General features: G+C 39.2%; 2 protein-coding genes across 3 annotated transcripts in view; one reads left to right on the top strand and one right to left on the bottom strand.

The window, feature by feature from the left end:
- The window catches only part of LOC105498372 (kelch like family member 14), a 101,014-nt gene that overhangs the window by 10,948 nt on the left and 67,250 nt on the right, over positions 1–22,816 (bottom strand). For both annotated transcript variants that reach the window (XM_011770443.2, XM_011770445.2), the window contains exons 4-5: positions 12,235–12,324; positions 4,151–4,229 (exon numbers count right to left, since the gene is read on the bottom strand). In XM_011770443.2, coding sequence (XP_011768745.1) covers positions 4,151–4,229; positions 12,235–12,324 — 169 coding nt within the window. The remainder of the gene's footprint in view (positions 1–4,150; positions 4,230–12,234; positions 12,325–22,816) is intronic.
- Positions 1–22,816, top strand: part of LOC105498364 (uncharacterized) — a 308,776-nt gene that overhangs the window by 246,294 nt on the left and 39,666 nt on the right. The gene's annotated exons all lie outside the window — the stretch shown is intronic.

Here is a 22,816-nt window from a genome sequence, read left to right as displayed (position 1 = left end):
GTGCAGCATTAGTTTAGAAGAAAAGATGCCAATTAGTATGAAAACCTTCTATTTAACTGAGTTTAGATTTTGGAGAATAAGAGGAAGATCTCCCTTTGGTGAACTCATTTTCTTGTCTAAAATTCAGTTTTTTCACTTTTTATGATCTGGTTCCTTCCTCACCGTGACACCTGGTCAGCCTGTCAGAACCTGCTCTATTTTCTAGCCAAGGCGTTCTTCATGTGACACTCGTGTGTACTCCTAGCTTTATCCACACAGTGTCACTGTTAGGATCTAAATGGGAAAAAATCAGCAGGTTTCACTTCCTGAGGAAAAGTGCATTTTTAGGTAGAAATTCCAACAGTAAAGATTCTGAATCTTTGACTTATTCCCTTGCGTGCCCAAAGTGAGAGTTCCTGAAATGCATTTTAGAAACCTGATTGTTAATGGTCTGCCAGCAACTGTGAACATTTGCTCTAGGCTAAAATCTTACCATATCAGGTCTCTCTTGACAATGCTCCCTGTCCCTCTTCGCCACATGAAGAACATACAAGGTTTAGGCTATTTTATTTTGAGAGGAAAGTAAGTTCAAGATTGTTAAAGATTTTTTAGTGTGATTACACTGTTTCTATTTCAAATTGTTCATCTCTCCCTCCTTCAGCCTCCCCTGCCCCCACTGCCAGAAGCAATATTCAGTATTTGTGAGATAAGTTTTAAAAAGATTAATAATAATGCATACAAATATACTTTAAACCTGGCTTATTTTACACATCTTTACAAGTTCTTTCTGGCCCTTAGAGTTGTCAGTTTATATCCTAAAGCATGAGATTGGATTACTATATCCTTACCCAGCTTGAAGTTTTGACTTTTGTCATTGGATTAAAAACAATAGATATGTTAAAAAGAATATTGTCTCCCATCGTTTCCTGTAACACAAAATATTACTAGAAACAAAATATTTAAACATTGACGCATTTTTTTGACATATGAAATTCTTGTCTTTTATTTACTCTGTGAAATAGAGGCTTTGTTCTTAACGCTTCCCAAACTGCTTTTTCTTCTATTTTTTTTAGATTAGCTAGGGGGTAAGATCTCCATAAGAATAATACTTCAAACGTCAAGTTTTACTGAAAAAAAAATTAAGTTACCAAAACATTTCTACTGATCCAAGTTTTTAATTTTTCCTCTCCTTACTGAAGAATTAAATTCTAAATCTGAGAGCAAAACAATTCATTGGCACTACATTTAAATTTATATTTTCATCTATTCATTTCTGACAGTAAATTCATAGCCAGCAGGTATGCAATTCATGAGCCGACTCATGGTTGAGTGAGTCTGAAGGCCATGGGCCCATTTCCCTGCTAAACTGGGAAGGTGTTCTGCACTTTTTCTCTATTCTTTTGGAAGGGTTGGCTAGGTAGGGTATCCTGGGACTCAATCTGTCAGCACTGAGTGGGAAAAGGCAGTTCTCACAAATGCCCCGTCAATCTTACAGCTCCATCTCTCCTGTGGGCTGGTTGACCCAGGCAACAATCTATAACTTAAAATGAAATTTTTCTATCGTTACCAAGCTTCCATTCAAAGTAGCAAGCACAGCTCTGTAAGGGTAGGTTACCCTGGAGGTGGCTTACAATGTGTTTTCATTATTCTCAATTGGTTTGGTGATTTCTCAGCATAATAATTTTTCAGCAGTTTGGTAGCAGCATAAGGGAAGGGGGTAGGCGGGAACTTCCGGTTTCATTCATGATCTACACAATGTAAAATTAACTAAATGTTTTAAGCAACTTTTCTGATCTGAAGAGTGTCTCATATATTTCTAGATTCTTTTTCCTCTTTTTTTTAAAACCACCAATTAATCTACACTAGTAACTGATTGTACTTGCTATTTTGAATGGAAACTTGGCAACGACAGAAAAATTTCATTTTAAGTTATGGATTGTTGCCTGGGTCAACCAGCCCATAGGAGAGATGGAGCTGCAAGATTGACGGGGCATTTGTGAGATCTGCCTTTTCCCACTCAGTGCTGTAAGGAGCTCTTTATTTGGTCTATCGAGTTGATTGTTCTAAATCTAAAAAAAAACTTCTTTTACTAGGGACGTGACATGATATACCATAATGACTTAGAAAGAAACGTTGAACAGTCCATCCTGTCAATGGTGGCTGCCGGGCGCCGACAGACCGTGGCAGGTCTTTTTATCAGGTCAATGAGCTGCTAAAAATTGTCTAAGTAGGACCCTGCCATGATAGGCCATAGTGCCTCAGAGGAAGTCATTACAGACTATCAAGTAAACAATACACATTTTCAAAAAAATTACTAATTAGGTTTTGCAGCAATACTTCCCATCCTTAGGGGTTCTACAGTGGGATAATTGACCACAACGTGAGTTATGCCTCCCAAGCCGAAGGCATGAAGGTTAATTATCATGGTGTACAGCCCCCAGCAAAGGGGTCCGTGGTGATGAGATGATGACATTTCAAACATGTATTGATAGTTGTGTTTTAAGTAAAACTTTTTGGAATAGTTTTGATTAAAGGGCAAAGTGATGCAGCTGTAATAACAGCAACCAGGAAATAACCTCCAAAAGAGAGAAACAGGGTGCACTGCAGAAAGATACCAGGAAGCTTCAGATTCATTAAGTTGGTCAAACTATTAATTGACTTAGAATTATTTCCTCAGGTACCTATGAACTAGACATTCCTAAAAGTGTCTCTGGTCCTTAATGTATCATGCATGCCTCATCATTTTCACTGTATAGCCTTTAGTCTTCTAAGAGAGTTTTAATATATTTACCTGTATATAGAGTAGAAAGTTAGGGGTCTTGAGTTTCATTAGAGCATGGATTCATGCTGTCTTGCTGCAATAAGTACATTTTTCAATAAATGGTATTGTATGAAAATTTCTTTTAGCTTGGAATTTAGGATTAAGAATCCAATTTAATCTCAGGGTAATCTACTTGAGTGTTATAAAAAGAGAGATATTCAGGTGAGAGATCATGTAAGAAATAGAAAAGAGAAAGAATGCTGATGATTCCTTTTTTTTTGAGATGGAGTCTCACTCTGTTGCCCGGGCTGGAGTGTAGTGGCGCGATCTAGGCTCACTGCAACCTCCGCCCTCCGAGTTTAAGCGATTCTCCTGCCTCAGTCTCCCAAGTAGCTGGGATTACAGGCGCCTGCCATCGCGCCTGCCTATTTTTTTTTTTTTTTTTTTTTTGGTATTTTTTAGTAGAGACGGGGTTTCACCATGTTGGCCAGGTTGGTCATGAACTCCTGACTTCATGATCCACCCGCCTTGGCCTCCCAAAGTGCATGCTGAAGAGGCAATAGGATGCAGCTTACTGTCTATCACACTGGAGAATTTGCTCAAGAGGATGTCTAGATATTATTTGAAAAGAACCAAGTGTTCAAAATCTAGGCTGTGAATTTGCATATGCAGATAAAGACATGGTGTCATGCCTGAGGAACAGCTAGGAGAGACAAACTATGTGTAAATATAGTAGCCATCTTGTCCTTTGGTAGCCAGGAGACTTGGCTGAGATAACTAACTACTTGGTATGCAAAAAATGAGATGACACGTTGGAAGACTAATTTTTTTTTAAACCTAACGAATGACTTGTTCTTGAATGTATGGATTCAAAGACATTTGGGGAGGTAAATGCAAACAAGACAAAATTTACTATTGAAATGTTAAATTTCAATATTTCATATCTAATTATCTAAACGTCTAATATTTAAATATTGAATTTTAATATTGAATATTGAATTTAATATTAAATAATTTAATATTGAGTATTGAAATGTCTGTACCAAAATGCACATCATTGCAAGTATAGTGTTTTATATTTCAATTTTAGGGTTTAAATATATTATCTCCAAAAAGAGTGATACAGCCAGAGAAATTTTAGCTCTGTTTGCAAAATACCAGTCAATATAATCAAGAAAGACAAGTCATACATTTTTTTTTTCTTCCTACATTAGGACAAATAATTGACTTATTTTTCTCTATTGAATTAACAAGGAAGGTCATGTAAATTGGCTAGGCCAAGTTTTGTATTTTGCCTCATACGTCTTTCATTGACTCTGTTTAGCATTCCTTCTCATGAAAAATCACCTAGCACCCATGCCCCCTGTAAAGTCGTCACAAACACTTCAGGTGCAAGAAATAAACACTTACCTTTCTTGCATGGGTGGAAGTTGAATCCAGCTGTTAAATCGAGGATCATAACGGCTGACAAAATTTGTACTGTGTTTGCCTGTAAAAATGTATTTGAGACATTTAAAACTGAGATTCTTTTGCTGATTTGCACATGTAGTCGTATTTTATAAGACGTCTCTGTTCTCAGGTTTAACAAATAGATGAATTAAGTAGAGGGAATGCCTACCACAGCACAGGCGACGAGTCAATGGAAAAATAAATGTGCCGCCTCAAGTGTTTTTCCTCTTTCCTTCTCTTTCCTTTTTCTGTTTTTGCAATGAGTTAGGATAAAACTAAATCAACCACAAGAATCAAAGCAACTATATTTACCAAACTGGCTTTTATTACAGTGTTAGGATAAAAATATCTGGGGTGTTATTGGTGTTTTAATGCTTTAAACACAGTAAGTTATTGTCTGTAAATTATCAGTTCCACTCACATGTGCACGGCCTCTCTATCAGGGGGATTCTCTGTGTTCAATAATATAGCCACTACAAAAAGAGCCTGATTGGGAAAGTTAGTTTTGTTCTACACATACCATGTAAGTTCTGTGTGTGTATTTGGGGGAAGCACAGTTGCTGTGACATATACACAGGTGTATGTGCTGAAATGGGAAACATGAGTCCTCTGAGCTGCTTAACTAGCTTATCCCCTCTGTTGAGCCTGAGAAGCATGGTAATGCCTCCAAAGTATTAAAATGAATCTTATTTTATATATAAGACAAGAAATGGAAGCAAAATAATATATTACATTCTCTGTGTAGCACCTGAGATGATAATCATCTAGAGAACTTGAAGCCTTAACTCTAAGTCTGCCTTTATTTATATATGTGTAACTATACATATAACATTGAGAGATGGGTACCCAACTTCACTACAGGACTGAACAGATAGGGGTGTGTGAGTGTGTGTGCATATACTCACACAGAAATGTCCACCCAATACAATTATTACCTTGATATATACAAATATATATCAAGCACCTAGCACCTACTGTGTGTTTTGTGTGTTCTAGACTCTAGAAATACTTTGGTATGCAAGATAGACATAGTCCGTATCCTTATAAATGAATAAACAAACGTATAATATCAAGTAGTGATGCATGCTATTAAAAAGTGAAGCCAGGAATGATAAAGGGAGGCCAGCTTAAGTAGGAGAGTCACCTGCTCACAGACGTCTTTTGCAAGTCATGCAAATATCTACAGAATGAGTCTCTCAGGCAAAGGGGCGGGAAAGAATTAAGTCTCTGGGCTGGCAGTAAGTTCAAAAACAGCAAGAATGCTGGGGTGACTAGACAGAGGTCAGAAAGGGGTCAAGGGCCAGAACATAGTGTGCCTTGTGGGCTGATGCAGGATTGTATAGTTTGTTATAAGGACAATAGCAAGTCACTGGAGAGTGTTGAGCAAGTGAAAAACAGTCTAATCTATCACGCTGGCTGCTGTGTAAAGAGTAGACTATAGGGGGCCGCTGTGGAAGAGGGGAACTGTCAGGAGACCACTGCAATCATCAAGGTAAGAGCTGTAGTGGCTTGAATGAAGGTGGAGGTGGTGAGAAATGGTTGAGTTTTAAATCTGTTGTGCAGGCATAGCCAAATAAAATTTCCTGCGGGCTTGAACATTGGTATGAGAAAAAGTGAGTCATTCAGGATAACTGCTAGGTTTTTAGCCTGAATAATTGAATGGAAGGTTTGCAATTTGCTGAGGTGGGGAACACCAAGGAGGAGTAGCTAGGGAGTTGGGAAGAGAAGTTACGAGCTCTGTTTTGGAATTAACCTTAAGAGACCTATAGGATCTCAAACAGGAAGTGTCTGGTAGGCCACTGGCTAAATGCGGCTATGGGTGCAACTTTTGGAGTCATTAGTCCAGGGTTATTTAAAACCATAGGGTTGAGTGAAACCATTTATGGAGAGTGTATGAAAATGAAAGACAATGGGTCCTCAGAGTGAGCCCTGGAATAGAAGAAGCAAAACCGACAAAGGAAAAGAATGCTCAGAAATAGGGGGAAAGGTGTGGTATTTTGAAAGCAAATAGTGTTTCAAAGGAAGGGAGGTGAGCAGCTGAGAGGTGACTATAGGATTTGGCAGCGTGAAGGTTGCTTGTGGCCTCGACAGGCATTGCTTCAGTGACCCGGAGGGGATGAAAGCCTGAGTGCAGACTACTCAGGAAAGACTAAGATGTAAGAAAGTGGAGGTAAGAGGAGAGGCACTGCTTCTTAGGACTTTTGCAATAGAAAGAAGGTTATAACTGGAGGATGCAGCCTTGAAGGAAGGTTTGTTTGGTTGTTTTTAAAGTTCAGTCACACTGGAAAGTCCTGAGCAGGCAAGAAGGAATGAGGAATAGACTTTAGGATTGGGGCAGAAACAATAATAGGGGGAAGACAGAATATATAAGTTGCAATGGAAATAAGTGAATAGATTGAAGGTAGTAAAATGAAGAGTTTATCTTCTGAGTGCTTCTATTGAATTAAAAAGTAAGGCCATCAACTGAGAGTGAGGATGGTGACTTTGAAGAACGAGGCATTTGAAAAGACTGAGGAATGAAATAGTTACCTTGGAGGGTAGAAAGGTGCATTGACCACAGAAATTTAGTGGAGCTGAGTAGTAGCCAGTTTGGCTGTGTGGTTTTCTCTATCCACATTTAGTTGCTCAGGGGCAGGGGAGAGAGGGAAGAGGGTTAGGTTTAACCAGGACTAGTATTGCCAGGCAAATACAGAGGAAGGAGAGAGAGAACAAAAGGCAGGTGTATGAGGAGAGTGTTTGTAGGGATGGGCCATAGAAGCTAAGCTCAGTAAAATGGGAAGTAAGGTCACGAGGGGATGATGGTCAGTGTAAAGGTGGCATTACCGGCAAAACAGTGGATTACTGCCACATAAAGAGACAGCAAATGGTATAATCTGCAGATATCCTTTAAAGTGCTTGGGGTTTTAAGGGATTGAGAATGGCAATAAAGAGAAAACAGAGAAGCTGCTTGCCTCTAATAATATAACGTGTGTGGGGGAAGTAGATATACACTGGCTCCCATTAGAAAGAGTGGGTAGGAAAGCAGTACTCTCAGAAGATAGCCAGGTTTTGGCCGGGCGTGGTGGCTCATGCCTGTGATCCCAGCACTTTAGGAGGGCGAGGTGGGCAAACCTTTGAAGTCAGGAGTTCGAGACCAGCCTGGCCAGCATGGTGAAACCCCGTCTCTACTAAAAATACAAAAATTAGCCAGGCATGGTGGTGGGCTCTTGTAATCCCAGCTACTTTGGAGGCTGAGGCAGGAGAAGCACTTGAACCCAGAAGGTGGAGGTTGCAATGAGCCAAGATCACACCACTGCACTCCAGCCTGGGTAACAGAGTGAGACTCCATAAAAACAAAACAAAACAAAAACAAAACAAAAGAAAACAGTGCTAGGTTTTGATTAGAAAAGAAGTTAAAGGAACCACTCAGAGGAGAATTTAAGGATTATAGATATTTTGCTGATGTGAGATCATGAGTTACAGGAATCATGTGGGAAAGTTTGGATGGTTAGGTTGAGTGGTAAATTGAGTTTTATTTGGGGACACACAGGAAGAAATAAGAGTACCAGGGGGAAAGGAAGACTCAGAAGATTTGTATTTCACATAAGGAGGCTCCAACTCAAGAAAGAATTATGTCTAGAGCTGGTTAATAAGTGAGTTTTTGTGAAATCTGCAATCATTTCCATGTAGAAAAAATATCATCATTCTTAGTCAAGTTCCAAGGTTAATTCCCAAATTCAGGTGAAGATTAATGATATTCATAAGAAAGTAGAACCTACCCACTATGTATAGGAATGTTTCTCTAGATATTTGGTTTAGAATTTCCATTTGGAAGATGATATCTGCCTCCTCCTGGCAATGGGGCTGAGAGTGCCTTCACGTGCTGAGCAGTGGTGGTAGAAACTAGCAGTGTTTACTTTGGGTTGTAATGGTAGTGGCCTTGATTCAGAGAAGAGGCTAAGCAGAAACTGGTGTAACATGGATGTGAGATGAGAAAATGGTTTCCAGAGGCAGGGTCAGTGATGCAAAAGAGTCTGGGTGTGGTGGCTTATGCCTGTGGTCCCAGCTACTCAGGAGGCTAAGGTGACAGGATTGCTCAAGGACGGGAGTTCAAGGCTGCAGTAAACTATGATTGCACCACTCCAGCCTGGATAACAGAGTGAGACCCTGTCCCCAGAACCCCCAAAGACGACGCAAAAATAGGGCAAGAATGGAGGACCGGGAAGACGAAAAGAAGGAAGGCATTCTGGAGGTGGCAAAGGAGGTGCAGAGAGGATAATGAACCTCAGGAGAAATGAGTGTGGTAGAGTGAGGAAGGTGAGATGAAATGGGGTTATTCTCCTTCCTTGTGGCTACTATGGAGATGCTACCAGCAGCCTGAGAGTGGCGGCCATATGCTATGAAATTTTGGATTATCTTCACACATCCTGTTTTTTCCTCATCCTTTTCATATTTTTTTCTCATTTTCCTCCACTTTTCTTTTTTGTGCTGGTGCCCTGTCACCAACATTGTTGCTTAGCACTGGGCTGATGGGATGAATGGGGCAAAGGGTGGCGGTTTCCAGCCAATGTAGAGGAGAAGGAGGTGGGAAGAAAAGAAGTTCCCTATGAGCAGTTGTTTTGGGAGCCAGTTATCAGGAAGTGACAAATGTAAACTGGGTTTCTATAAGCTGGGGCACTGACAGAGTCTATGCATATCTATTAGAAGAGGATCATGCATTCCTATCACTAATGACATGAAGAGAGTTGATAGGAGTTAATAATTATATCTGAGTAGAAAACCTTATGTGTATATTTTGATTATATTTCCCATAACTAATATATTTGCTGACTTCAAGTTGTGGTCATCAATAGATCATCAATAGATATAATTATATTTATTTCAATGAGTATATGTTTGTGTTTTATGAGCATGTATTGAAATTTGCAATTTTGTACTTCAAGGGCACACATCTCAGATACCATTGTCATAAGAACTAATGTTTAACTTAAGAAGATTTCATCTTTGGGACTGACATACATAACATCTGAACCCACGGATTTAAAAGCTTTCTTCGTGCCAGCAGTGATGTTAAAGCATGCTATATATTATCATAGAATTACTATCCTTTATATGTTTTGGTATTAATTGCATGAGGTATTATAATACAAGACGCTCATATTTTAGAGATGGTTGAGTCTCTTCACAGTTTTTAAAATGAGGAATGATGAAGAGTTCCTTGTGAGTGAGTGGGAGCCACTTTCCATGTGATCCAATGTTGATTTAATTTCACAAGATCAAGATCAAAAGCAAAACATGACTGTTACACATCTAACCAAATACATATGGTTATGTGAAACACAGTATATTACAGTGGCTAAAGATGACGGCTCTGAAATCAGATAGACCTAGGATGAAATCAGCTCAGCTTCTTGTAAGCTATGTCTGCTGGCAAGTCATTTAACCTCTTCAGGCTTAGTCTTCTCATAGTAAAACTAGAGCTACCATGGAATGATTTGCAGGATGCTTGTGAGGACTAAGTGAAATGATGTAGGTGTGTGCTTAGCAAAGTTCCTGGCAATAAGGAGTACTCAATAAGTACTACTAATAATACTAATGAAGTTAACTATTGTTGACCAGATGGATGGAGTATGGAAATGATTCATGGGATTGTGGTGGATGCTCTTGGTCCTTAGCCCAGATTCCTTTACCAGACCGGTTCACCCATTCTCTGGCTGCTGAATGCTGGCTGCTCATGGTCACGGCAGCTCCTGCTGCTGAACAGGCCACCTCATTGCCTTCCCTCATGCCCCACCTGGGGGAAGGCTTTAGCCAATGACTGACATGAAGTGCATAAGACTGGCCTGCTTGCCGTAAGGCATAACCAGTTCTCCTCTACTTAGGTGAGCCCAGCCCATGGTCCAGCCTCCTTTGCCCAAATCTATGCTAAATGACTTCACTTGCCAAATGAGTCAGGGACACAATGACTCAGCCTTTCATGTGGAAGCTTCCAAAATTCTAAAAAGGGATCTTAAACCCACACACACACACACACAGAGAGAGAGAGAGAGAGAGCACTCCCAGGCCTGTATTAAGGCTAAAGGTAAAATTAAAATATAGTAATTAAAGTTATACTAAAATTTAGTTCTGTGCATCCTAGTGGTTAAAGCAAAGAGAAGAGACACAATAGTCACATGGTTAGCATTAGTAATAATTTTCAAAAGCACACAATGCCTCAGTACTTTGGTCTAAAGAATTTATCCTCTGGGGCTTCACAGGGAGCCCATGAGTGGCAATGGTGAGAACCATCCCTATGGTAAATGCAGTTGTGTGCTGTTTCTAGTCATTTCTCACAGCATATTCACTGATGGCTTTAAACCCAACTGCTGTTCCTCTCAGGGCCGGGAAAGAGAAAATCAGTGTAATCCAACAGCATGATTTTATGGGAGTCTGAATTAGTTCAAAGATAAAATCTTGATTCTCTAGACTAGAGGAAGGAATATGTCCTTTCAACTCTCCCCTGTTCCCTCCACCCAGTTCTCTCAGATGTGTCTTTGATTAGAAATTGAACAGCAAGTAGCTACAGGTTTGTTTGTTTGTTTGTTTGTTTGTTTTCTTTGCATATGCCTGTGGAACAGGTTTTCTGTGTTGCTGCTTAAGGTCTGACTTAAGACCTTAAGTCAGGCAGATTCACAGTGTTTTGTGAGAATGAACTGTGGCACCAAGACTGCTATTTTAACAAAGGCCTGTTCTACCTGCGAAGCGCAGTAGGCTGAAGACGTTCCTGTTTTCTCTTGTCATGTTTTAGTTTTAACCAGGCCTTCAAAAAGAATGTTCTGCAGATTATTCGCTTAGGTAAACCCAGTGGCTGCACACTGTGTGTTTGCTTACAAATGCTCCTTACAGTTCGAATCACTTCTGAAGAAGGATAAGTTAAATAGTAAATGAGGAGTTTACAATGCATTGTGCGCATGTCAGGGTTTTCTGGTAACATATCGAATCTATCATTATAAAAGTAAGTTAGGGGAGAGACATGAAGTATCATCCTTGCTCCTGTTCCAAATCTGTTTCTCACAGAGCCCAGGAACTGTCTTCTTTCCAACACTAGAAAATGTGGCACAACAAAGCTGCAGGTCTTGAGAAAGAATGTCCCCCTCTCTTAAAAGAAATGTTCTTGGAGGGTGGCCTGGATTGTTTTCCTTGAAGATTTTCTAGAGTGAACAGCTGTAACAATTTTCTATAATTTGCCTTGGTGCAGATGCTGAAAGAGAGCATTCACAATAAAATATATGCAGTATATGTAATTTCAGCTGGATGTTCTGGGGTTTTAAAGTAAAAATGTGTACCTGCAAGCTGTTTTATAGTTTCTCAGTCATAATTATCTCTGTTACACAGAAGGCTACAACTGCAACTCCTCCTTCATGTGCAAGCTTTCCAAAAATATCTTGATAATTTTGCATATTCTGCAAGCCACAGTGTTCTTCTTGTGTTCGATTTGGGAAGTGCGTTAAAATGTTTAATTTCTCTTTGCAATAAGTTTATGACGTAATCACATCAACGGGGAGGATGGTGGATAATCTATGGAAGAAGCGCTTGCAAAAGGTACAGCAACTGGAATGGATGTCGAGTAATACCTGCTGCAAAATAACTTCAGCTAAAGTTATGTGCAGCATGACTGGACATAATGCTTGTGTATTGCAACCCACATTATTCTGTTGATAAAATGGGAGAAAGGTGTTGGAGAAGATGGTGAGGATTCTTAACAGCTGCAGCTTCCTCCCTTCCTCTAGGGAGTTTGTGCTCATGCTTGTAGCATTCCTCAGGGGATGGATAAGGAGAGGGGCTGGGGTATCACTGCGAAGCCAAATCCCCAGACAGTTGATGAGTGATCGCTCTGCTACACATGTCCCCAGTTAGCTCAATGATTGACCCTCTCTCCAATTGTCAGCCCCATTTCTTGACTACTTCATTTGTCCCCGTTGCACAGAAATGTATTTTCCACACTAATTACAAAATGGACTGCTACTGATGCCCTTCATTACACACATAGTTGCTGAGCACCTCCAATTAAGTTGTTCAATAGTTACCATTCGGATTCCACTGGTCCTCTCCACCCAACACGAACAAGAAGTTTTCCACCTCCACAACGCAGTGGTGGGCACTGTTGTATGGCATAACTGAAATTAAGAAAAAAAAAAAAAAGACATATGAAATTTTCCATCTCAGGATTTTCTACCTTGGCTCACTGGCTATTTGTTTCACTGAAGTGCATAAAATGTGAGACTGACTCAGAGGAAGAAGAACGCACAGGTAGCCAAGCCACTAGTCACCAATCCAGGGATCCCTATGCAGTGACTCAGCGGTGTGTTCCCAGTGGTTTCAAACCCAACCCCTTTTGACTAATTTTACATAATGTTATTCCAGAAATTAGTCAAGAACAACCTGTCATGCTGCTTTCAATTCCTAGGTTCTCCTAACCTGCCTGATGATGTGGATGGTGATCTGAACGACTGACACTCCTAAATGGTCAGGGCTGGGGTTACTTCTTGGAAGAAGTATCCCTGAATACACTTGGAGCCATTAAGATGCTCTGCCCAACTTGGTTTGCTGGCAGTCTTTCCATAAACAGACTCAGGGTGCTTGGTAGCTTTCTATTCCACAGCAATGAACAAGCTGAATTTCCATACAGTTTTAAGTTTTTAAATTAAGGTCCTGCTGATTTAATGCCTCCTCCAAATGTATACGCTTAATTTCCTGTACAATGTCATTAGCAGCACAATCACACATTTTCTATCTATCTGCTTAGGAGCTCTTCTGTAACAAAGATGAAAACTGTCAGGAACATCACAAATATCTGTTCTCCTTGCCTCTCCCTTCTCTCTGCCCAAATGTGGTGGATGTGAGGAGGGGACATTATTCAGAAACCCACTAATGCCAGCTTTCTCTGTATTTGTTCTGATTTACATTTCCTTTAGGGAGACACAAAATACCAGAATAGGATGCTCCTGTCTCCTTTCGTGCTGTGCAGTGTTAGTCTCTGCTACAATAATATCCTATGGTAAATGTAAACGTATAGAGCATTCGTTATATCTCCTACAGTGGTTTGGGCCCAGTAGGAAAAATGATGTCCTTGTTCAGCTCATCATATGGGCACCTTAAATCTAGGTGAGGACAAATGGGGAGGTGATGTGCATGTTCAGGCAGGGAACTTATTCCTCGACACGGATCAACAGAGCACTTAAGAAACCAGTGCAGTGGGAAATCAATATGAGTCAGGGCCAACTCTTACTTTGTGCTCCTTTGCCAATGCAGAGAGAGAGAAAGTGAGGAGACCTATCTCACGCCTGACTTATTTTGGGTGCTATATAGCTCTCATTTCATTTTGTTTTTATTATCTTTTATTTTTCTCAGGAAGCATTTATGCTGGCTAAGATATGTAAATAAAAAATAAGAAACAGGCACAGGTTTGAGACTTACAACACAGCCTCTGAAAGAGCAAATCAGATCATGTAAGCTTCTTACCATGGGATTTTAGGAGTTTTGTTTTGTTTATTTACCTACTGACTTATTTATTTGTACTGTAAATATGCATTGTTTTTGAACTTATACCCACAAGGCAGAAGGCATTGGTAGGTAAACCTCCAATCTGGGGGATAATGTAGAAATTGGGTGGGCAGTGGTTTGTGCGGTCCATGAATCAGGTCAATTGACTTTGAGAGTCATCTCAAGAATGTCCTTTAGCCCATCAATCCTCAGTTTCTCTCTTTGAAAAACACTTTTACCTGTGTAGATCCTGCAGCCTTCACTACTCAGAATTCATTGTGGCAGAGTATACGTGAGGCTCATTGAGCAACAGAGGTGGAATATGTTTGAAAGATTTTCTTCCCTTTAATTAGTTCATCATTGTTTGGAGCATAATGCTGGTTCCAAAATACCAAAAACAAAACGAAGCTTCCGTTATCATATTGTGAACAACCTGGTGCCACTCCAGTTGACGGTAACGTCCTCTGGCCAGTGGTAAACTTACTCAGCATTAATTGTCAGCTGTATGCATCAATTCACATGAGATACAGAGCAGTCATAGAGGCCATCAGCTGCAACGAACTTATTCTATGACCACAGCTCTTCAAATATTTCTTTTAAACTTTCAGTCAGTTCAACATTTTGCCCAGATCTTATAAATAATGAAAAATGGTATTATTATTTTTTAAACCAGAAGTCCAGCTTCATAATAAAGTACAGTCTCTGAAAATAAAATGACACTTGTGTTTTGTTCTTGCCATTCATTTGCTCTCATTCAGGCAAGCAGAAATTAAGTAAAGGAAACAATACATGATTTATTTTTAAGCCTCTTTTTCATTTGATTACCCCTATTGTTATGCTTTATGCAAACAAATGAAACTATTGCACTAAGCTAACTATTGAACTCTTCAAAATAAGAGAAAAGAAGGTCTTTGAAGTCCTAATTTAAAGGCTACTTGAAGGAATTCTCATCTATTTACACATTTTTACCCTTGTTTTAAAACCTGTCTGCTATATTTCTTGGCTGAGCATTTCAGTATTCTCATTCCTGAATTATTGTCTTTTCTGAATTATTACTGTGGATTGAGAGGCTATAAATATACTCAAATGCTCGTTGAAATTACTCTGAATATAAAACTCTCCCAAATTTATTTTAAAAAATCTATATTCAATCAATGTTTGAATTTTGCAAAAGACCTAATTTCTTTGACTTCTGATTAAGCCCAAAGAAAAGCAAAATAAATAGGGTAGTGAACAAGAGCAAACAATTGTTTAAAATGGCCTTGGGTACTGCACTTATTGATTTTCTTTTAAATAACAGATACATGCCTGCTTCTTTCCAGATTTCTCCAGAGGTGGACAAGTGTCTCGCCCTCACAAGCAGGTAGTTGGGGAGGTTTGTACTCCAGGTTCACATACAGCCCAGTGTGAGTTTTTAGCGTGTCAGTCAGTGAGTTAGAGGGAAAGGGGAAAGAGAAGCTAATCAGGATGAAATGAGATTAAAGGCTGTCTAATTTTACAGCAACTGTGATCCATCAGCCACTGTGAAAGTGACAGTGGAAATGAATGATGGAGACAGACAGGTGGGGCTGTACATTTCACTGATTTATCCTCAAATGCACTGGGCCTTATTTTATTGAGTGAACATGACCGCATTTATCATGACTGTCATCTAAACCCACTTCCCTCCATTTAAAAAGGTCACTTTACTCGGAGTAGGAGAGAGGCACTTTCAGATCAGATTTAAAATCTAATAACACGTGTTTATAAGGCCCTTTGCGAGACTTCTCAACTTTATTAAACAAACAGGTAGTGCTAGGAGGAAAGAAAAAAAAAAAAGCCAGAAAATTGGAGAAGAAAACACTTTTCATCACCTGAAGGGGCACCTCATTTCATCTCTAAATTTCAAGCAATTTGTACCATTGTTCCCTTCCACTCCAAGCACTCAAAATTCTATTCTAGTCTTGGGAAATTAAATAAAACATTTACATTTAATACTTTCAATTAAGAAAGTAGGAATCAGGTAATGCTATAAAATAAACTTGGAGAGGATATTGTCACAGTATTTACTCTGCAGAATGACTAATCATCACGCAGGAAATAGATGTTAGCAATTGTAACAAGCTGAATCTCTGCCACAATTAACTTATGTACCTGTTAATTGTTTCCCCATAACTTTAAGGCCATAAAAATCTCATTTACACAGTCTTTTACCCCTCCCTGTACCAGAGCAATAAAATGTCCTGAGATCTTATGCACAAAATTGGTCTCTGTGGATGGGAAAACGGAGTGAAACTCTCTGGGAATTCTTTATTATTTTTTGCAATAATAACCAGCACTGACCAAACATTTACTATGTGCCACATATATGTACATTAAATACATAATTATATTTATCTATATTATGACTTTGGAAATACAAAAACAGTTGCGTTCTTGCTATTCATTTGTTCACTTTTGGCCAAGCAGAAATTAAGTGAAGGAAATAATACATGATAAAATATACTGATAGTATATCTACCTAAATTGGCTCACATCTTTCATTTAATACGACTAATCGTAAAGGAGGCATTACTCATTCATTTCATTTTTTAAGAAATACTAAAAGGCCTTGAGAGGGTAAGTCACTTGTTGAAGGTCAGACTCAGGTACCAAACGGCGGAGATAGAATCCAAACATGGGGATATCTGGACCCCGACTCACGCCCTTATCCATTTCACTCTACTGATTTTCAATAGGTATGTTCATCCATCCAGCAAGTAATTACTGAGTTCCTGAATGTTCAGTGATGGTGTTTTTGAAATTTGTGTATAATTTTTTATATTGAATCGTATTTTAAACGTGTTTATTACTATGATATTTGAATGAATCCTTAAAGCAAGAAGATATTCCTTTAAATGATTTCCTATAAATCTGGATATTCGAATAGCTGGTTTTCTTAAAGCAGAGTACATTTGTTTGATAGAGACAGAAAAAACACTGAGAAAATCAGCCATTAAGGGTGGGTAGAGTCTGTTGGCAGATTTTTTTTTTTTTTTTTTAAGCAATGAGGACATATTTCAACCTTGAAATTTGAAATATCTTGGTTACAGAGGCTGTTTTCCTGGCCTATAAAATGTCCAGGGGTCTTGTTTGTATTCCTGAAGGGCCTTATTGTACTAGAGATCCACACTACTGTGTCTCCTCTTCTCACATTTTACATCTACGGAATGTAAACCTCTTCCGCAGAAAGCATAGGTATCCTTTGCAACCCCCAAATTTTCATGAATATCCGAACAAGAGATTGCATAGGGCTGTGCCAAGAATATAGACTTGCTAACTAGATGGTTATTGAATGTTTATCAATTAGATGTAACATTTGTGAAGGCCTTGATATTTTTAGTCTCAAACACATAAGCTTGCAAAACTGTCAGATATAACAAAGTTCTCAATTGTTTTGAAAAAATAATTAATGCCTATGGTAAAAATACAATCTTAAAAAAAGGACATACAGAACAAATAAGTCTTCCTCTTACCCTCGGCCCGCCCTCAGCCTTTCAGTTCTCTACCACAGAGGCACTCTCTGTTACTATGTTCTTGGGTTTTCTTTCCAGAGACATTATACATCTGGGTCATTTTTGTTAACACAAATGGCAGCAGCAAACTAGAGACATACTGTTTAGTGTCTTGCTTTTTCGCACTTAATAATACATTCATTCATTCTTTGTCCATTAATCAAGTATGTGTTTTTGTGCTACTCCATGCCAGGCAATGTTGTACCTGCAGGGGAGGTCGTGGTAAGCAGCAAACCAGGCACACACTAGTCAGGGGAAGCACATAATAAACACAGACACAAAGAAATAAGCTCTTTTGTTTCAAATGATAAGTGTAAGAAGAAAAATAAATCTGGGTCGGGGAGAGGGAGTGGCAAGGTTAGTGAGTTTTACCAGTGCTCAGGGAAGGCCTTTCTGAGTAGATGACTTGTGAGGAGATGAAGTGAGTGAGGGAGCTGTCCAGGGTGTAGGTACAAGAACAGCAAATGCAAAGACCTTGAGGCACAGGTTTGAAATGTGTGAGGGACGGCAAGAAGACCAGAACACAGGGATCTGAGATGAGGATGAGGAGAGAGGCCCAGGGCAGACCCGTGCAGTGTGGAAGGACATGGTCAGAAGATAATGCTGGCATTATTGTCCACTGAAATATTTTAAGTGGCTGCACAGTGTTCCATTTGATGGGCATTCTATCATTGATTCCATTTCCTTCTGATGGTTAATTCATTCAACAAACATTCACTAAACACTCAATAGGTGCAGGCGCCTTTCTGGTTGCTGATAATACTTAACTGAACGAGGCAGACAACATCCCTGCTCTCCTAGACCTTATATGATAGAGAGGAAGAACAACACAGATAAATAAATAACAGAAGCACAGCCAGGTGATGACAGATGACATAAAGAGAAATACAATGGGACGATGTGCTAGAGAGTGAGTGCCTGTCTATTATTTTAGTTGAAGCAGTTGGTCCAGAAGTGGGAATGAGTTGGTTGTGCCTGAGAAGCAGGTTGTGCCTGAGAAGCAAGTTGGTTGTGCCTGAGAAGCAAGTTGGTTGTGCCTGAGAAGCAAGTTGGTTGTGCCTGAGAAGCAAGTTGGTTGTGCCCGAGAAGCCTGTGTGTTGTGAGCACCTTGGGTGAGGGCCCAACAGGCATGGGATGAAGTCAGCAGGCAGACACAGGCTGAAATGCAGGTCTTTATGAGCCAGAATAAGCATGGTGGATTTTATGCTAAGCATGATGAAAAGGCATGGGAGGGGTTTAAGTCGCAGAAAGACATAATCTGATTTATGTTTTAAAAATATCAGTCTGGCTATTATTGAGGTTGTAGGAGGAAAAGAAGGAAAAGAGGGGGACCAAGCAGAGGTTCCTTCTGTGATCTAGATGAGAGAAGATGGAGGCTTGGCCGGGAGGGGACAGTAGGGATGGACAGAAGGTTCATGCTTTGAAGGTTGCTGCTGTTACAAGCAGTGCTGTGTTGAGTGTCCTTGCAGATACAGAACACACGTGCATAGTTTATCTGTAGGATTGATTCTTGTAAGTGAAATTTCTGGGCCAAAGAATAGGTACATTTTACATTTTGATGGATATCATCATATTGTACCCATTTTTACACTTGTATCTTTGCCAATATGGTGAGTGAACAATTCATGTCTAGTTAAAATCTAAATCTTTATTTATTTGTGGTACAGGTGCAGCAAGTGTTCCTACATTTAAAATCCATTTGTATTTTACACATTTTTGTTGAGTTTGAGTTTTTGATATAATTTGTTACTCATAATTACATAATTTCTGTTTTTAAGGTATTCTTTTCTAGGAATAAACAAAATAAATGATATTTTGGAAGCATCATACTGCTAGAATATATGTTTGTGAAATATTTACTCATTGAAGCAAATTCAAATAGCAATTACATGCTGTTGAAAACAAATAACCTGAAAGAAAGATGCTTCACTTTAATAATATTGAATATTCCTTGCCATGGGATCTTAGAAGGTTTTTTTAAAAAAAACAAAAACAAAACAAAACGAAAACTTCTGGCTGGGCACAGTGGTTCATGCCTGTAATTCCAGCACTTTGGGAGGCCAAGGTGGGCAGATCACGAGGTCAGGAGATCGAGACCATCCTGGCTAAGATGGTGAAACCCCGTCTCTACTAAAAATACAAAAAATTAGCCAGGCGTGGTGGCGGGCGCCTGTAGTCCCAGCTACTTGGGAGGCTGAGGGAGGAGAATGGCATGAACCGGGGAGGTGGAGCTTGCAGTGAGCCGAGATCGTGCCACTACACTCCAGCCTGGGCGACAGAGGGAGACTCCGTCTCAAAAAAAAAAATGAAAAAAAAAGAAAAATTCTGCAATTTTAAGTAAATGCAATTGAGAAACATAAATGTTTTAAAATGTGCTAGTTAGTTTAATCCTACCATTCAGTCTTACAGCAAAGATCTAGCAACTTGGCTAATGCATTCCTGGAGATAGCAACAGCTACACAGTAAAACATTTTACACATTACAAAGTGCTTGATAGATATTATTGAATAAATAATCCATAGAAAAAGCTCTGCTACTTTTTTTCTTTTATATTTCGACTCTACTATAGTTTCAAACTACAAATAAATGGAAACATTTTGTATATTTGGGGGATGATTTGATCATTATGGACAGTTAGTCTGGAAAGTTTAACCCTGTAAGAGTTTTTATGGTCTGAATCCAGTTATGAGTTGGCAAATGTTCTGAATTAACCCAAAGGTGGCCAGCACTTTCTCCCTTACCTCCGACTTGTTCTGCACATATCAAGCCAGATTTTCATAATCCCTGGAGATGAATTTACTTAAGTGAGTTTAAGGTGTATGAATCTAAAAAAAGTGTGCATTTAGGAGGCTGTGCAAGAACCAAGAGAGCTTGTCTCTCATAGTTCAAAATTGTATCTAGGGGTCAGTTTTCTTGACTATGAAGATTATTTAATCACTCCCTCATTTGTGCAATGATTGGACTAAATGCATGCTTTTACTGTATCACTTGCCAAGTGATGAAACAGTGTATTAAAATGGCTTGCTTTTGGCTTGTCACCCCCAAAAGATCTATGAGCCCCTGAAGGCCAGATGCTATCATCTCCATAGCTTCATGCCTAGCACAGAACCCAGCATATAGTACTGGGCCAGACTCTGGCATCCCTATAGCATTTAGGCATAACATAGTAATCAGAAATATTAATGAATCAGTAAATGTTGATTTATTGATCAATGAATAGCACAAATGACTGAGTGCTAGCTAAGAGACTATGGAATTCACTTTTTTGGAAGGTGGAAAAAATTGTGATGGATGCCAGAAGATGCGAAGGAGGGAGGAAGTGAAAGAAGAAAAGAAGAAGAAAGGGTGCCTTTGGTAAGGATTCTATGGCTTCTAGGATTGATGTCACCATGCAACACGTATGTCAGTTTTAAGCAAAGGAGGTTTGTAAGCTTTTCAAAGGCTGACCATATATTATTTCTTTCCAGAACTATGATAACACCTAATTGTGCCAAGGGCAAAGGTTTTCAGTAAAACCTTGTTGATTTACAGTTTTAGTTCTGAACACTTAACTTGGGGAAGTGCTGATAAGCAGTGAGATTCATGAGATTTCACATTGTACTTCTATTACCTGTTTAAGCAAAACTGACCTTCAAAGTCTTATTTTTATCTTAGTTCAAATATTTTCACTAATATATTCCTAAATTATGATCATGTTATTTTAATATCAACTGTTTTACTTTGAATATTTCCTGGCATGCTAGTAGGAACTTAAATATAGTTTTACTTTTACTTTTGGAGAATAAAACATCTTTGGGAATGAAAGCTGCCCTCTCTTTCAAAGGTTAGTTTTTCTTCCTGTTTCACAAAGTGTTGTGTGTTTCAGACACATGTCAATGAAACACTCTAGAGCTTTGATGATTGCCCTTTTCCAAGTGTCAACACAGTATCTTCCACATCATATTTTTCTGGGAGAAAGTACCACTCTGATACTTTTTATTGTTCTACACCCCAAAAGGATCATGTAAAAAATAGTAAACCTTCTAAATGAATTAAAGTAGTAGAGCAACATATATTCTTTAAGCATTTGATAATAAAATCTTTGACAAAGGTTAAGGGAGTCAGGGCGATTTATAAGGTGGATGATATGGCAACAGGATAGCAAAAATGATTGTTATGTAGTTTAAATTATCTTGGATGATGGCCCCATAGTTGCCCCAAGTTATTGAGGGCAGAAGGAAGGAAATGGGTGTGGCCTACATAATGAGGATTTATAAGAGGCATTTTCTGATGCAAAACCCTCATACTCAAATATGGGAAAGTGAACTCTAGTGGTTCATTTGAAAACCTACAAGGTATCAGAAGGTCTAATTGAGAATCATATTTCGGGCCAGGCACAGTGGCTCACGCCTGTAATCCCAGCACTTTGGGTGACCGAGACAGGCAGATCACCAGAGGTCAGGAGTTCGAGACCAGCCTGTCTAACATGTTGAAACCCTGTCTCTACTAAAAATACAAAATTAGCCAGGCATGGTGGCATGTGCCTGTAAATCCCAGCTACTCGTGGGCTGGGGCAGGACAATTGCTTGAACCCAGGAGGTGGAGGTTGCAGTGAGCCGAGATCGCACCATTGCACTCCAGCCGGGGCAACAGAGCATGACTCTGTCTCAAAAAAAAAAAAAAAATCATATTTCAAGCAGCTAATTCATTTCATTCAAAAATATGTACTGTGTACCTATGGGTTAGTATGCTAACCTCTGAGTATATGAAGATGAATTGTATACCATTCCTTCATCCCAGAGCTCACCGTGTAGACAGAGAGAGAGAGAGAACATGAGAACAGATAAATAGGATACAGAGTACTCCAGGTAGAAGAGCAATAGATGCTCTAGGGAGGAAATGACTAAAACTTCAGTGAGAAAGTGAGGCTTAAGCTTAATCATAAGGCTGAAAAGAGATTTTTCCAGGCTGTTGCAGCAGTAAGTGTCATTATCAGGAAAAGGCACATAGATTCCACAAATATTTACTGAGCACCTGCTAAGTGCCAGGCCTTGGGCGAGGCCCTGTGATATAATTTTTAAATATTAGCTTAAATTTAAAAAAATGAATTATTAGAATTAGATCAATGTCTGAAATCTTCTTATAAGTTCTAGTGTTCTATATCACTGTATCATGACTACAGTTAACAATAACATATCATATAGCTTCAAATAGCTAGAAGGAGAATGTTGGATGTTCCCAACACAAAGAAATGATAAATGTTTGAGATGATTAATGTGCTAATTACCCTAATATGATTGCTATACATTATATGTAGCAAAACATCACTGTGTACCCTATACGTTATTATTTGTCAATTACAAAACAAAATAAAATTTTAAAAACTATTGTACTATGGCCGGGTGCGGTGGCTCATGCCTGCAATCCCAGCACTTTGGGAGGCCTAGGCAGGTGGATCACTTGAGGCCAGGAGTTCAAGACCAGCCTGGCCAACATGTTGGAATTCCATCTCTACTAAAAATACAAAAATTAGCTGGTTGTGGTGGCACATGCCTGTAATCTCAGCTACTCGGGAGGTTGAGGCGGGAGAATCACTTGAACCTGTGAGGTGGAG

Source organism: Macaca nemestrina, chromosome 19 (genome assembly GCF_043159975.1).
Source record: "Macaca nemestrina isolate mMacNem1 chromosome 19, mMacNem.hap1, whole genome shotgun sequence".
Taxonomy (NCBI): Eukaryota; Metazoa; Chordata; class Mammalia; order Primates; family Cercopithecidae; genus Macaca; species Macaca nemestrina.
The sequence above is the reverse complement of the archived record's forward strand: the minus strand, read 5'-3'. Positions and strand labels throughout refer to the sequence as shown.